This window comes from Dipodomys spectabilis, unplaced genomic scaffold (genome assembly GCF_019054845.1).
Source record: "Dipodomys spectabilis isolate Male_0828 unplaced genomic scaffold, ASM1905484v1 ptg000175l, whole genome shotgun sequence".
Lineage (NCBI taxonomy): Eukaryota > Metazoa > Chordata > Mammalia > Rodentia > Heteromyidae > Dipodomys > Dipodomys spectabilis.
Window position 1 is genome coordinate 12,805,010 of NW_024870852.1, and position 16,720 is coordinate 12,821,729.

General features: G+C 44.8%; 1 protein-coding gene across 5 annotated transcripts in view; it reads right to left on the reverse strand.

Moving 5' to 3' along the window:
• Positions 1–1,262: 1,262 nt before the first annotated feature.
• The window catches only part of Cpne1 (copine 1), a 48,206-nt gene continuing 32,748 nt past the window's right edge, over positions 1,263–16,720 (reverse strand). For 4 of the 5 annotated variants that reach the window (XM_042694783.1, XM_042694782.1, XM_042694784.1 and 1 more), the window contains 15 exons: positions 8,584–8,712; positions 8,307–8,486; positions 8,110–8,184; positions 7,956–8,027; positions 7,775–7,855; positions 7,554–7,643; positions 7,368–7,454; positions 6,982–7,068; positions 6,826–6,885; positions 6,612–6,745; positions 6,464–6,518; positions 5,905–5,956; positions 2,356–2,489; positions 1,747–1,983; positions 1,263–1,589 (listed from right to left, as the gene is read on the reverse strand). In XM_042694783.1, coding sequence (XP_042550717.1) covers positions 1,446–1,589; positions 1,747–1,983; positions 2,356–2,489; positions 5,905–5,956; positions 6,464–6,518; positions 6,612–6,745; positions 6,826–6,885; positions 6,982–7,068; positions 7,368–7,454; positions 7,554–7,643; positions 7,775–7,855; positions 7,956–8,027; positions 8,110–8,184; positions 8,307–8,486; positions 8,584–8,712 — 1,617 coding nt within the window. In that variant the 3' untranslated portion in view covers positions 1,263–1,445. The remainder of the gene's footprint in view (positions 1,590–1,746; positions 1,984–2,355; positions 2,490–5,904; positions 5,957–6,463; positions 6,519–6,611; positions 6,746–6,825; positions 6,886–6,981; positions 7,069–7,367; positions 7,455–7,553; positions 7,644–7,774; positions 7,856–7,955; positions 8,028–8,109; positions 8,185–8,306; positions 8,487–8,583; positions 8,713–16,720) is intronic. The other variant, XM_042694786.1, reaches the window with a different exon arrangement.

The window sequence follows — 16,720 nt, forward strand, 5'->3', positions numbered from 1 at the left end:
AAAGAGCCCAAGCACTGGTGGCACATACCTGTAGTCTTAACTACTTAAGTGGATAAGATCCCAGATCAAGGCCAGCTAGACCTCTTACCTCTAATTAACTGGTAAGAAGCCAGAAATGGAGATGTGGTTCAAGTGATAAGAGTGCCAGCTTTGAGCAGAAAAAGCCAAAACAACGTAGAGCCCTGAGTTCAAGCCTCAGTACTGGCATTGCATGTGCTCATGCATACATACGTGCGCGCGCATGCATGTGCACACCACACACACACACACGATTCCCTCCTCCCTTCCTCATGAATCTAATTGAAAAATAATTAAAATTCAGGATTATAAACTAGGTGTGGTGACACATGTCTAGAATCTGAGTGTTCAGAGGCTAAAGCAAGAAAATTTTGAGTTCAAGGCCAAACCTGGGCCAAGTACCATAGGCTAGCCTGAGCTACACGTACACGGTAAGACCTTATGTTAAAACAAAAAAAGGAAACCAAAACCCCCCAGCATTTCAATCAGAACTATCACTACTCTCTTCCTCCAGGAAGTCTAATATAGCCTTTGTTCCACCTTTTTTTTTTTTGGTCAGTCATGGGGCTTGAAATCTGGGCCTGGGCGTTGTCCCTAAACTCTTCAGCTCAAGGCTAGTGCTCTACCTCTTGAGCCACAGCCTCTATTTTTCTGAATAGTTTATTGGAGATAAGAGTTTCACAGCTTTTCCTGCCTGAGCTAGCTTTGAACCAGGATCCTCAGATCTCAGCCTCCTGAGTAGCTAGGATTACAGGCATGAGCCACCACACCCAGCTGTTCCACTTTTTAAATTAGCTCTGCTTCCCCTTTGCAGCCTCTTGGTGGGCGTAACATTTTCTACCTTGCTGTGTTCCAAGCTTAGCTCCGTTCTAAGGAAGGGAAGGCTACGTTTGCTGTATTAACAAAATTTGAATATTCAAAGAGTATCTCTAAAATCAATAAATATTTGAATAGATGAATGAATGAATACCCAATTTGTTTGGGTAGGAATATTTTATTTGATCTCCTTTTAGAGCTGGGTGCCAGTAGCTCACACCAGTTATCCTAGCGAGTCAGGAGGCTGAGATCTGAGGATAGTGGTTCAAAGTTACCCTAGGGTCATGGGAATCTTCAATGAGTTTCCAAAACATCAGAAGGGGAGCTATGGCTCAAGTGGTAGAGTACTAGCCTTGAGCAACGAAGCTTAGGGACAGCGTCAAAAAAAAAAAAAAAGTGACACTCCCCACCCAAAAATACACAGAGAATGATGTCAGAGACTTGTCTTTACTGGATGACAAGCACATGGATCAAGAGCAGCAATAGCAGAAGCAAGTATAAAAGTATCGAAATATAAAGTGCTAGCAATGGGAAGAGTGCAGGGTTGGTCCATGGCCCAGAGGATCTTGGCAGAAGGCTGAAGACTGGCTACTGCTTACCCTCCAGAGAGGCTAGGCCAGAGAGGCCTGTGCTGGGCCTTTGGCTGGGGATGAAGGTGGCACTTTGAGTGGGGCCCAACCTTGGGCCTTGAAGTAGGATACCAGCTGTGTGGGCACTTCTGCAAGCACGGTCTGTGCTAATGCCTCCTGTGGGGCCTGCCAGGAAAAGGACAAGGTCAGTGGTATTCTGCATACAAGGCCTGCACCCACAACCCATTCAATCCTGCCCAGCATTGGGGCTTTAACCTCCTCACATCAGGGAGAGGTGGAAGGGCAAACCTTTAGATCTGTCCTAAAACTTGACTCCACTCACATTCTGGAATTGGCGGAAAGGCACAAACTGTACAATGTCACGGGCAGCTGCCTCCCCAGAGCGTGTACGAAGAGGTCCACCATCTGCATCCAGTTGCTCCATGGCCTCAAAGTCGTCACTACCCACACCAACAATGATCACTGACATGGGCAGCTTCGAAGCACACACCACAGCCTCACGTGTGGCCTCCACATCTGTCACAGCACCATCAGTCAACAGCAGCAGCACGAAGTATTGCTGGGGACAAGGCCATTCATATACTGAGCCAGATCCTCTTTCCCAACCCCCACCACCTACCCCAGATACATTCTCACACTGAAATGAAGTCCGATTTTTATTGGGGGGGGGGGGGGGGGGAGGGGAGGGGAAGAGTTGGGTCATGGGACTTGAACTCTGGGCCTGGGTACTGTCCCTCAGCTCTTTAGCTAAAGGCTAGTGCTCTACCACTTGAGCCACAGCACAATATCTGGCATTTTGTGTTTATGTGGTCCTTAGGAATTGAACCCAGGGCCTCATACATTTGAGGCAAGCACCCTACCTCTTAGCCACCTTCCCGGTCGCTGAAAGGGGTCTTTTGTTAAACAGTTCTCACCCACCATATTGTCTTACCGAGGGAGTGCCTTGATAAGCAGCCTGAGCTGCAAACCTGGCCACATGGTTGATGATGGGTGCAAAGTTGGTGGGGCCATAGAGACGAACTTGGGGCACAGCTTGGCGGTATGCATCCACAATGCCCTGTATACCTGCAAAGGAGGAAGGAAAAAAATAAAATCCTGCATCCCTCAAGATTAGGCTAGATCTGAAATTACCCCAACTTGACCAAAGTGGTTTAGGAACTTGTATCTCATTCAGCCACCTCTGTAACACAGGATATTTTATACTATAATTGAGGAAACTAAAGCTCAGAGAAGAAAGGTGCTTTCCAAAAAAAAAAAAGGGGGGGGGGGGAGCTGGGAAGGTAGCTCAGCGGTAGAGTGCATGCCTTGCAAGCATGAGGCCCTGGGTTCGATTCCTCAGCACCACATAAATAGAAAAAGCCCGAAGTGGTGCTGTGGCTCCAGTGGTAGAGCGCTAGCCTTGAGCTGAAGAGCTGAGGGACAGAGGCCCAGACCCAGAGTTCAGGCCTCATGACTGGCAAAAACAAACAAAAAAAGCCAGAAATAAAACCCCAATGAATGGGCTGGGAAGGTGGCTCAGTGGTAGAATGCTTGCCTTGTATACATGAGGCCCTGGGTTGGATTCCTCAGCACCACATAAGGAAGTGGTGCTGTGGCTCAAGTGGTAGAGCGCTAGCCTTGAGCTGAAGAGCTGAGGGACAGCGCCCAGGCCCAGAGTTCAGGCCCCATAACTGACAACAATAAATAAATTAAAAAAAAACAAAACAATAAAGTAGTTACCTGTAATCCTAGCTATTCAGAAGGCTAAAATCTAAGCATCATAGTTTACAGCTAGCCTGGCAGGAATGTCAAGACTTTTTTTTTTTTTTTTGGTCAGTCATGGGGCTTGAACTCTGGGCCTGGGCACTGTCCCTCAGCTCTTCAGCTCAAGGCTAGTGCTCTACCACTTGAGCCACAGCGCCACTTCCGGTTTTCTGGTGGCTTATTGGAGAGTCTCACAGATTTTCCTGCCCACCATGGCTTTGAACCGCGATCCTCAAATCTTAGCCTCCTGAGTAGCTAAGATTACAGGTGTGAGACGTGGCGCCTGGCTTTGATAAGACTCTCATCTCCAATTAAATATCAAAAAGCTGGAAGTGGAGCTATGGCTTATGGTAGAACAGTAGGCTTATTGAGCACATAAGCTAAGGGATAATGCCCAGAGTTCAAGCCCCAGACTGGTGCCCGTATACAATAAAATACCCAATAAAGGGGCTGGTAATATAGCTTAGTGGTAGACTGCTTGCCTAGCATACATGAAGCCCTGGGTTCGATTCCTCAGTATCCTGTACACAAAAAAAGCTAGAAGTGGCGCTGTGTCCCAAGTGGTAGAGTGCTAGCCTTGAGCAAAAGAAGCTTCCAGGCCCTGAATTCAAGCCCCAGGATTAGCCACACACACACACACACACACACACACACACACACACACACACACACACACACACACACACACACACACACACACACACACACACACACACACACACACACACACACACACACACACACACACACACACACACACACACACACACACTCCACAAGATTATAACATCCTTAAAATACTGAATTATAATACATTTAATAAGAAGCCATACAGATGTTAATAAACAGGGAGAGGAGAAAGCCCTTAAGGAAAAATTAGAAAATTGGCAATCATAGAAATAACTGAATCAGGGGCTGGGAAGGTGGCTCAGTGGTAGAGCGCATGCCTTGCATGCCAGAGGCCCTGGGTTCAATTCCTCAGCACCACATAAGCAAAAAGAAAAAAGCCGGAAGTGGCGCTGTGGCTCAAGTGGTAGAGCGCTAGCCTTGAGCTGAAGAGCTGAGGGACAGTGCCCAGGCCCAGAGTTCAGGCCCCATGACCGGACCCAAAAAAAAAAAAAAAAAAAAGAAAAAGAAATAACTGATTCAGGTAAAAATCATCAAAGGGTAGAAAATCTAAAGGAAAATAATTTGATAATGCATCTAGATTTGAAGTTGTCCTCAACAGGTATTAATTATAAAGAGAAAAAGAATACTTGTAGAGAAATCTGGTAGGCCTAATTATAACCAAGTAGTCAAATGGTTAACATGACTGATAATAATAGTACAAATTAGTTCAAAGAACTGAGGGGGAAAAAATGATATCCTGATGATAGCTTGAGAACACACAGACTGACAGTTGTAGGGCTTGAACTCAGGGCCTGTGTGCTATCTCTGAGCTCTACCACTTTGAGCCATAGCCACTTTCGGTTTTTGAGTGATTAATTGGAGAGAATATATTTGTGAGAATATATTTCAAACCAAGAGACACCCTAGAAATTATCTGGCATAAATTCTTCAAAAATGTTGGTTAAAGCCGAGCACCAGTGCTCATGCCTGTAATCCTAGCTACTCAGGAGGCTGCAATCTGAGGAATGCAGTTCAAAGCCAGCCTGGGCAGGAAATCCAGGAAACTGGAAGTTGCACTGTGGGTTAAGCTAGCCTTGAGCTGAAGAGCTCAGAGATAGGACTCAGACCCAGATTTTTTTTTTTTTGGAGGGGGGGGGTCTGGTAGTAGGGCTTGAACTCTGGGCCTGGGCACTGTCCCTCAGCTCTTCAGCTCAAGGCTAGTGCTCTAACACTTGAGCCACAGCACACTTCCGGCTTTTTTCTTTTTGCTTATGTGGTGCTAAGGAATCAAACCCAGGGCCTCATGCATGCAAGGCAAGTGCTCTACCACTGAGCCACCTTCCCAGGCCCAGATTTATTTTTTTTTTTGGGGTCCGGTTGTGGGGCTGAACACTGGGCCTGGGCTCTGTCCCTCAGCTCTTCAGCTCAAGGCTAGCACTCTACCACTAGAGCCACAGCGCCACTTCCGGATTTTTCTGCTTATATGGTGCTGAGGAATTGAACCCAGGGCCTCATGCATGCAAGGCAAGCGCTCTACCACTGAGCCACCTCCCCAGCAACCAGGTCCAGATTTTAAACCCCACAACCGACCAAAAAAAAAGTATTGAGTAGCTGGCAAGAAAGCTCCCTGCAGGGAGATACCAAGACTGTCACTGATGCTCAGATAAGTCCCTTGAGTTTCTAGGCATAGATAATAGAATTAACAGCATATTATTTTTTCTTTACTTTTTCTTTTTTTTTGCCAGTCTTGAGGCTTGAACTCAGGGCTTGGGCACTATCCCTGAGCTTCTTTTGCTCAAGGCTATCATGCTAGGCAAGCACTCTATCACTAGCCACATTCCCAGCCCCAGCTATTTTTTAGAAAGCACTATATGCCAGTATTGCTTCACATTTACTGTTTTACTCATATTCTACTTGAACACTCAATATCCTTTGTAATTTTTAGCTTTATTACAAAACCAAAGCACACAAAGGAAAGCCTAAGTAGGCAGCAAGTAGCAAGATGAAGATCTGACTCCAGAGGGTTAGTTCTAATGTCCATTCCATTGGAGAAAGGAGGCAGGTATCCTCCCATAACTCTTCTTTGCCGGTACAGGCTTGGACCTCAGGCAGGAGGATTAGAACTTACCAGTGCAGTAGGGATTACTTGGATTGAAGTTCAAGGCAAATTCATGTGAGACCTGAAGATAATAAAAAAAATCAGATTCTTCCCTGGGAACTTTTTTGTGCTGAGAAAAAAAAGCACTGTAGGGGTTCTGTAGTAGTTCAGAAAAACTATGGCATATACCAAGATTCTTTTTTTTTTTGGGTCCGGTCCTGGGGCCTGAACTCTGGGCCTGGGTGCTGTCCCTCAGCTCTTCAGCTCAAGGCTAGCGCTCTACCACTTGAGCCACAACGCCACTTCCGGCTTTTTTCTTTTTGCTTATGTGGTGCTGAGGAATCGAACCCAGGGCCTCATGCATGCAAGGCAAGTGCTCTACCATTGAGCCACCTTCCCAGCCCTATACCACGATTCTTATGGGAGCTATTTAGTCCTGAGCTTGCTATAAATATAAACATCCCTAGCAAGGATGAATCCTGCATCTCCCCTCCAAGGTAGGTACCAGGCAGCAAGTAAGTTCACCAAAGACCCCAAAATCAAGATTCAGAAACTGAAAAAAGGACTGAGGAAGGGAAAGAGAGCTCACCTGCCAGTCAGGGGGTACCTGAGCCCCAAATCCAAATGCTGGGAATAGCTTGTCCCTGTGGGAGGACAATGAGTTGAGGGAAGAGGCAGTGAGGGGATTGTGTGCCCACAGGCAGAGGTGGGGACGGCTGAAGAGACTAGTTACTCACGAGTCATAATCCTGAATGACACTGCCCACACTCCACAATGCTGTCAGGTACTCGTTGACTCCTGTAGGACTCAGGTAGTGCAAAGAATCAGGTGAGGAGGGATCTCCATTGGAGCCAGTGAAATCTATACCCACCTGGGAGGAGGACAAAACAGGAGCTGACACTCACCTTGAGCCCCAGACCTGATCCCTTGCCCCTAGAGTAAGGAACTTACAGTGAAGTTGATTTGGCAGCCTCCCATCACATAGTCTAGGAAGGAATAATCTGTTTCTACCTGCAGATAAAGTCACAGTCAGTCTTTGGATGACAGGGGATTGGAATTATAAAGCTCAGAAATGAAAGCCTGGGTTATCACAGGTTATTGTGTCACCTTGCAAATCTTGATCAAGATGGTACCAGAGTTCTTATAGCTTTTCTTTTTTTGCTGCTTCTCAGGGTGGATGCATTCAAACTCGGCCTGGTAAGAAGAGAAAAGTTAGTGTAGGGAACTCCCATAACATAAGCCAAAGGCCTTGAATTTCCCTCTCCTCCATCTGCACAGGGTTTTTTTCCTTCTTCCTAGATGGGGTGGGGAGTGGAGAGTAGGAGGGTAGGGGGGTAGGAGTGAGGTGGAGGGAAGACCCTAGACTCAGGGTCTGACACTTTCACTTAAAGGCTGAAGTGCTACCATGTGAGCCACACCTCCAACCCTCACATCTTCCCCAAGGTGGTAGCCATGTTCGCCCACCTCAACACCCAAGCAGACCTAACACTCACTGGTACTGCTTGCAGCTGGGCCAAGCTGGTATGGAAGGTACCAATGAGATCATGTGACCCATCACTGTCATAGTCTGAGCAACGCACCTGTAGGGAAGCAATATATGTGTTATGTACATATGAAGCATGTAGAAGTGAGAATTCCCTTTCCCATTGCTCAATTTACTCAGAAGGCAAGCTCCTCACCTGGATGGGTGTATTGGGGTCCCCACCACATAAATGCTGAAGTGGAACTGAGAAGCGTTTCCATGTTGGGTTCAGGTTGTTCTTAATTACCTAGACATGGAGAGCAAGGTCTTTCAAGAAGTTCTGGCCTGACAAATTCTTTCTTCCAGTATTCTACAACTTGCTAGTCACAGCCCAAGATTGTCTCCTACCCAACCCACCCAATCCCAAGAGTCTCACACCTCAGATCTGTATGCCAGATGCCACTTCCCATCACCCTGGCGAAAGAACTCCAGGAATGGATCCGATTTTCCCAGAAAGTCCTGCCAGTGCCACAGAGATCCTAGTTACAAGACTTGGGAAGACATATACCATTTAATTCCTCTTAACTATTACATCCCCAGAGTATCTTTCCAGACGTACCTTCTTATCTAGGTTTCTGGCCTCCACCTCCATGGTTACTATACGACTGTCCTTTAACTCTTGAGCTGAGATCTAGGTAAGAAAGACTGTATCATCTCATGAATTCTTCATTGATCTAAGGTCCTGCCCCGACACGTGCTGAGCTCTTTCTTACTGTAATGGTAGCTCGTCCAGCAGGTTTCCCAGGCTTCAGCATCAAGGGAAGAGTTAGTATCTGGCTGGACACAATCTGGGGCAAAGAAAGGTAGGGAAGAACTCAGTATCTCAGGTAGGTTAGGTCCTGCTTGTTGTCCCCCTGCCAGAAGGCCTGGATTATCTGATAGAAGAACCTTAATCCTTAGCCCTACATACCTGTCCTAGAGAACACTCAGTTCCCCCTAGGAAGTCATCATCCCCCAGCTCTGGGGTCTTGTTGTCTATGTCATAGATTCCAAAGCGTAGTTTCTGGACTGTCTCAAAGTGGTATTCAAGCTGCAGAGTCTTGGAAAACTCAGGGCTTGAACAGTTCTGTACTCTCTCTGTCCGACCAAGCTGTAGACAGAGGCCAAAACCATCAGTCACACATACTTCACTCTAAAACTTAGCCCCAGTCTCCCTCCATGACCTTAACCTCCAAAATCCACCTCACCTCAACCCAGGTGCCTCCTCCCACATCCTGTAAAAGGACGCAGAGTGGGTCAGACTTGGAGCCGATGTCCTTGTCAATAAGGTGGTCACAGGAAATGGACAGCTGAACCCTGGTCACACAGTGGGCCATCTGGAGGGAAAGAGTTGGGTCAATGACCAGGAACTTTTTTCCACCCTTCCTTGACTATAGATCCCAGTTTGAGAAGGCCAGATGCTTTGTATAGGCAGGGCTAAGTCTGAATTCACTTTTTTTTTTTTCTTTTTCTTTTTCTTTTTTGCCATTCGCAGGGCCTGATCTCTGGGCCTGGGCACTGCCCCTCAGCTCTTTAGCTCAAGGCTAACGCTCCATCACTTGAGCCACAGCGCCACTTCCAGCTTTTTCAGTTTATGTGGTGCTGAGGAATCAAACCCAGGGCTTCATGCAGGCAAGGCAAGCACTCTACCACTGAGCCACCTTCCCAGCCCTGAATTCACTCTTAAGACACCCATATATAGATACATATAGCCTCAATACTTTCAACATTTTTATTAATTTCAATGGCACAAGAGATGGAAGTTACAACCAATCCTGGCCTAGAATAATAATAGAAGAATACCAGTCTAAATCTATAACTTAGCCCCCCCCCCCCAAAGTAATCCTTACCCTAAAATCAATTCTAATTCCCATCGTGTTATGCAGATCCAAACACCAATCTTGATCTCTTCAAAGACCAATGAATCTCATTCTGAATGTGAATCTCAATTTTCAATGAATTCAATCTGAATTCTCACTGGCCCCAGACACTAAGCTATGTTCCAAACCTAACAGTAAAACTATGATCCAGATACTACTCCCCAAAAAGTCTCTTCCTCAATAACTTCCTAACTCTGTGACCCTACATCTCAGAAGTATTATTGAGATTTACCTTCCCAACAACTCTCCTGCTCTCTCATCAGCAGTTCAACTCCGACTCTGTCTAAGCAGTCATCATTTCCTGCCTAGCTTGTAACTTCTTCAACTGGTCTCCTTTAATCATCGTATGCCATCTTCACTCCACCTCACATCCACACCTCTGCCTCAATGGGCTATTATTCTCAATATAAGGACCAAAGCGATTCTTAGTCAGGTCAGGTCAAGTCTCTGCTTGAACCTTTCACTTTTCTTGGAAAATATCCAAACTGTACCACAGGTATGAAAGATCTCAGTTGCTCTGACACGCTACCAATTTTCTTGATCACTTCCAGCCCTCTTACTTTCCACTCCCCAAATAAGCCAACTTCTCCAAAGCTTCAGTAATTGCAATGCCCTTTCCTTACATTATCCACATGGCTTGTTACCTCCACTTTCCCTTCTTTATTCAAAACCATCTCCAGAATATAGGAAAAGTCTCTTCTTTTCTAGCTACTCTTTCTGACACATACCTCTTACTTGCTTCTTTGGCTTTAGCATTGATCATTGTCTGATATATTGCATACATTTTATTTATATAATTTGTCTCCCCCAGTGGAGTATAAAGTGGGAGGAAAGGAGTATTTATATCTATTCTGTTCATTGTTCTATCCCAAGCATCTAAACAATAAACTATATGAATAAAATCTATAGCCAAACCCCTAAGGTAGCCACATCCAAACTGACTAGCCTCATGCCCCAAAATTCAAGAAGCCTCAAACTTTTCCAATTGATTCATTTCCTTTGCTAAAATATTATCTTCTTACACATATCACTACGTTGACTCCAGTGTAGTTTCTTCTATTGCCACCATAATAATCCTATTAGACCCCTTGTTATCCTTTCTGGCCCATACACTTGAAGACTATAAGTACCAGGAAGGCAGCACTAGAGGTTCCCCAGCAGTGTTCCTCCAGCCTCAAGCACCTGACTGACCCTCAGTCATTCCCTTCACTAATCCAGATCAAATCACTATACTTTTCAGAGAAAAAGCTGTTAACCAACATTGTTAATTCTTTGTGTTCAAGTCACTTTACACACTACCCCTCCATGGAATTTCAGCTTCTGTTGAATGCACTCAATAATCAAAAATGACTATTCAGCCCTGGTACCAATGGTTCATGCCTTTCCTGGCTACTCAAAAGATTGAGATCTGAGAATCATGGCTCAAAGCCAGCCTGGACCAGAAAGTCTATGAGACTCTTATCTCCATTTAACCACGTAAATGCCAGATGTGGAGCAGTGGCTTAAGTGGTAGAGTGCTAGCTTTGAGCAAAATGCTCAGGAACAGTACTCAAGCCCTGAGTTCAAGCCCTAGGAATGGCATATACAAATGAAGTAAAAACAGCAACAACAAAAACAAAACAAACAAAAAACCCTGACTACTCTTACAAACCATTTATGAGAAGGTTCTGCACCAAAAGTTCTTAAACAGTTGTAAAGCGTGTGGAGTTGTCACTTTTACCAAGCAGCCTTACTTATGTCTTAGTATGTAGCTTCACAGGAAAGCCTTATTCCATATCCCTATGGGAATCTAATACTAATCTAACACTAGAAATACATGCCTAGTTCTTTCCATTGTTGCCCTTTATTGTGGTCTCCAGACTTTTTTTTTTTTTTTGTCAGTTATGAACTCTGGGCCTGGGCAATGTCCCTCAGCATTTCCTCAAGGCTAGCACTATACCACTTAAGCCACAGCACCACTTCTGGCTTTTTCCACTTATATGGTGCCGAGGAACTGAACCCAGGCCTTATGCATGCAAGGCAAGCATTCTACCAATGAGCCACCTTCCTAGCCCATTTCCAGACTTTTGAACATCCTGATCATTTCTCAGGAGGCTCCCCAAGGAAGATCAGAGAACAGATGGTAGCTTTTCAAAAGTCATAATCAGAACTTCATGCATGTACCTTACATATTCTCTGAGGCAATGTTTGCTGCTCATTTTATATTGCTAAAAACAAATATGCTGGGTGCGGTTGGCTCGCATCTATAATCCTAGCAACTCAGGGGGCTGAGATCTGATGATTGCGATTCAAAGCCATCCTACGCAAGAATAGTCCATAAGACTCTGATCTCCAATTAACCACCAGAAAACCGGGAGTAGAGCTGTGGCTCAAGTGGTAGAGCGCTAGCCTCAAGCTGAAAAGCTCAGGAAGAGCACCCCAGGCCCAGAGTTCAAACTCCCATAACCAACAAAAAAGCAGCAACCAACAAACCTGAGGTAGCCTAAACATCTGTCAACTACTTGACGGGTGACTAAGTTAAATAGGTGATGACTCATTTAAACAATGGAATCCAGAATAGCAGTTAAAGAAAAAAAAGCTAGAAGTGTGTCATACTGGTCAACTGGTCAACGTGTTGAGATATGCTGAATATCCAATATAGTAAATATATTAAAATAATTTATATTAAAAATTAAATTGTAAAAATGCTAAGAACAAGCCGGACGCTGGTGGTTCACACTTGTAATCCTAGGTATTTAGGAGGCTAAGATCTTAGGATCGTAGTTCAAAGCCAGCCCAGGTGGGAAAGTCAGTGAGACTATTTCTAATTAACCACCAGAAAACACAGAAGAGGCACTGTGGCACAAAGTGGTAAAAGCACTAGCCTTTAGCTGAATAAAGAGCTCAGGGATAGCACCCAGGCCCAGAGTTCAAACCTCACAACCAAAAAAAGAAAGAAAACTAAGAATATAGCATGTTCTTCTTATATATGCATGTATAATATATACACTATATTTGAGCACCTATACAAATACAGACAGAAAAATAGAAGATATACCAAATAAACATAATTTGGCATAACTGAAGGAGTGGAATGAAAGTGAGAAATTTTTTTGTGTGGGCCAGTCCTGGGGCTTGAACTTAGGGCCTGAGCACTGTACTGTCCCTGAGCTTCTTTTGCTCAAGGCTAGCACTCACTGTACCACTTGAGCCATAGCACCACTTCTGGCTTTTTTTGTTTATATGGTACTGAGAAATTGAACCCAGAGCTTCATGCAGGCAAGGCAAGCACTCTACCACTAAGCCACATTCCCAGCTCCTCTTGCTTCTTTTTTGTCTGCTGGTATTAGAGCTTGAACTTAGTTTCTCAAGCTTGAGCTTAGCTTTTGCTCAAGGCTGGGCTTTACAACTTGAGCAACTTCTAGCTTGTTAGTTAACTAATGATTAGTCTCTTGGATTTGCTTGGACTGGATTTGAGCTGCAATCCTCAGATCACAGTCCCCTGAGTAGCTAGGATTATAGGCATGAGCTACCAGTGCCTAGCAATATACTTTATAATTTCAGCATATTGTCCTGTACTTTTCTGGTCATGGGGCCTGAACTCTGGGCCTGGGCGATGTCCCTCAGCTCTTCAACTCAAGGCTAGCACTATACCACTTGAGCCACAGTGCCACTTCTAGTGGCACTCATAGACTTTCCTGCCCAGGCTAATTTTGAACCATGATCCTCAGATCTCAGCCTTCTGAGTAGCTAGGATTAGAGGCATGAGCCACCAGCACCCAGCTTGTCCTATACTTTTCCCCCAGTTCCACACCTCAAGTTCTCTTATCTATTCATTCTAAGCCTAAGGCTGCTATTCCAGTTCAACAACTCCTAACAAGACTTTACTGTCTGTCTCTAGTGCCACCTGTGTTTTCTCCTTGTTAGCACTGCCCCACTTAGTATCCTAATTCTAGCTTCCAGAGCTAGCATCAACCTTCAACTTAATTAAAAGCCCTGTATAGCTAGCTGCCAATGGTCTTTAGATTTAGGGCCAAACTTCCTAGCAAGCCATCTTATTGGCCTATTCCTGAGGGCATGTCTGTGCAGCATTGAGTAGTTGTGCAATATAGTAGTGCAACTTCCCTAGTTCAATCTTTACAGTCGTTCTTAATTGTCCACCTGCCCTAACTCTTGCTAGTCATTCATCTAGCTAGTCATCCAGTTATTTCCAGTTCATCTCTCTTTTTCTCTCTTCTTCTCCTCTCTCTCTCTCTCTCACACACACAAAACACTTCATTATGTAGCAAAGGCGTTGTCATCTGAAGCTCTGGCATGACATTATTTTATTCACCTTAGGACTCCTTGATACCTCTCTAAAGATTTTATTGCAAGGCCAGGTGCCAGTGGCTCATGCCTGTAATCCTAGCTACTCAGGAGGCTGAGATCTGAGGATCATGGATCAAAGCCAGCCCGGGCAGGAAAGTCAGTGAGACTCTTATCTCCAATAAACCACTAGAAAACTGGAAGTGGCTCTGTGGCTCAAGCGGAAGAGCGCTCACCTTGAGCTGAAGAGCACAGGGACAGAGCCCAAGCCCAGAGTTCAAGCCCCACAACTGACCAAAAAAAAAAAAAAAAGATTTTAGCCGGGCGCTGGTGGCTCACGCCTGTAATCCTAGCTACTCAGGAGGCTGAGATCTGAGGATCGCGGTTCAAAGCCAGCCCGGGCAGGAGAGACCGTGAGACTCCTATCTCCAATAAACCACCAGAAAACCGGAAGTGGCGCTGTAGTTCAAGTGATAGAGCACTCGCCTTGAGCTGAAGAGCTGAGGGACAGCGCCCAGGCCCAGAGTTCAAGCCCCACGACCGACAAAAAAAAAAAAAAAAAAAAAAGATTTTATTGCAATGGTTTCCTGTTTAGTCTTCTCTTACTACGCATACATGGATTGCTGAGACTATTAGCCAACAGAAACCAGACCATGTCATTTCTCTGCTTAAAGTTCTGGAATAGCTTTGAAAACACCCAAAATAAAAATTCAAAGTCCTTATTGTAGTTGGCAATACCTAATCCTTGCATAACTACTCATTTAGCCTCCTAGCTGTGTCCTACCAGGTTTATGCACATACACACACAGTCAATCTTGCTTCCAACTTAGGGCTTTTGTGCTGTCTCCCCTTAATAGTCTAGAAAACAAGCTATAATTGAATAAAACCCTGTCTAGGGCTAGGAATGGCTTAGTGGTAGACAGAGTGCTTGCCGAGCAAGCAAGAGGCCCTGGCTTCAATTCCTTGGTACCACATAATAAATAAATAAATATACCCTGTCTAGAGGGTCTATATCCTCATTTACTCTACAGTAAATTACTATACCAGAATTATTAATTGAACTCTCTCCCCTCCCCCATAACAATGGGCTACTTAGAACTAGCACTAGCTATTTAGTTAGTATAACCATTCACTGAACAAATGGTGAAGATGATGTTGCTCAATTCCTACCTTCAGGCCTATTTCATCTAAACTAATGAAGTAAATCTCCCCTATCCTGATCTTATACAATTGAGCTTTAAAATGTAAACACAAGCCAGGTGCCAGTGGCTCACATCTGTAACCCTAGCTACACAAGAGGCTGAGATCTAAAGCTCACAATTCAAAATCAGCCCAGGCATGAAAGTGCTTGAGACTCTTATCTCCAATTAACTACCAGAAAACTGGAAGTGGACACTGTGGCTCAAGTGGTAAAACATTCACCTTGAGCTGAAGAGCTCAGGGACAGTGCCCAAGCCCAGAGTTCAAGCCCCACAACCGACAAAAATAAAATGAAATGAAATATAATGCAGAAGGTTGGGAATGTAGCTCAATTGTAAAGCACTTTCCTATCGGGCACAAGCCCTACGTTTGATCCCCAGCATGAGAAACAAAACAAAGCAAGTAAAAGCCTAATAATATCTAAATGTAGAAATCCTATAACTCCATATTAAAAACAAAGGTGGGGGGGTAGGTAGGGAAGGTAGCTCAGTGGTAGAGCGCTTGCCTTGCATGCATGAGGCCTGGGGTTCGATTTCTCAGCACCACATAAGCAGAAAAAGCCAGAAGTGGTGCTGTGGCTCAAATGGTAGAGTGCTAGCCTTGAGCTGAAGAGCTGAGGAACAGCACCCAGGCCCAGAGTTCAGGCCCCATGACCAGCAAAAAAAAAAAAAAGGCTTGCCTCATCAGCAGAGTGCCTGCATAGCAAATGTGAAGACCTAAGTTTAAACCCTAGTACCACCAGAAAAGAAAAGGTAAAAATTTGACCAGCTATTTCACAAGGGACAACATGTTTTATAATAAAACATTAGAAAGCAAATGGAGTAATTATAACATTAGTCTTTAGAGAAATGTAAAATAAAACCATAATGAAAGGTAGGACTAGTGGCTATGCTTGTAATCCTACCTTTCTACCTCCTCAGGAAGCTGAGATCTGATGATCACAGTTCCAAGCCAGTCCAGGGAAGAGAGTCCATGAGACATATTTCCAATTAGCCACTAAAGAGCTGGAAGTGGAACTATGATGATAGAGTGCCAGCCTTGAGCTAAGTGACAGTAGGCAGACTGTTCAAAGCCAGCCCAGGCAGGAAAGGACGTGATACTCTTATCGTCAACAAACTACTCAGAAAAAGCCAGAAGGTGCATTGTGGCTCAAGTGGCAGAGTGCTAACCTTGAGCAAAAAAAGTTCATGGACAGCACCGAGGTCCAAGCCCCAGGACTAGTACCAAAACAAACAAATAAACAACTAGAGTTTAAAAGTACCTGCTAGCAAGCATGAAGCCCTGAGTTCAAGTGCCAGTACTGCCAATAAGCAAACCATAATGGCGAAGAATGAATAGACTAACAATGCCAAATGTTGGCAAGGATATGAAACTCAAACATGGTTAATGAAGGTAATAAATGTTAACACTCTGAAAAACAATCTGGTAACCCTATTTTAAAAACAAGAAGGCCAGGGCTGGGAAGGTGGCTCAGTGGTAGAGCGCTTGCCTTGCATGCTCAAGGCCCTGGGTTCGATTACTCAGCACCACATAAGCAAAAAGAAAAAAGCCGGAAGTGGCCCTGTGGCTCAAGTGGTAGAGTGCTAGCCTTGAGCTGAAGAGCTGAGGGACAGTGCCCAGGCCCAGAGTTCAAGCCCCACAACCAGACCCCCCAAAAAAAAAAAAACAAGAAGGCCAGGCGCCGGTGGCTCATGCCTGTACTCTAGCTACTCAGGAGGCTGATATCTGAGGATCACGGTTCAAAGCCAGCCTGGGCAGGAAAGTCCATGAGACTCTTATCACCAATAAAGCACAAGAAAACTAGAAGTGGTACTGTTGCTCAAGTAGTACAGCACTACCTTTGAGCTGAAGAGCAGAGGGACAGCACCCAGTCTCAAGAGTTCAAGTCTCCGACCAACAAAATAACAACTACTAAACATCTATGTTGCCAAAGAGAATTTCTACTAGTAGATTTTTTTTAATCCAAAAGTAAATTATATCC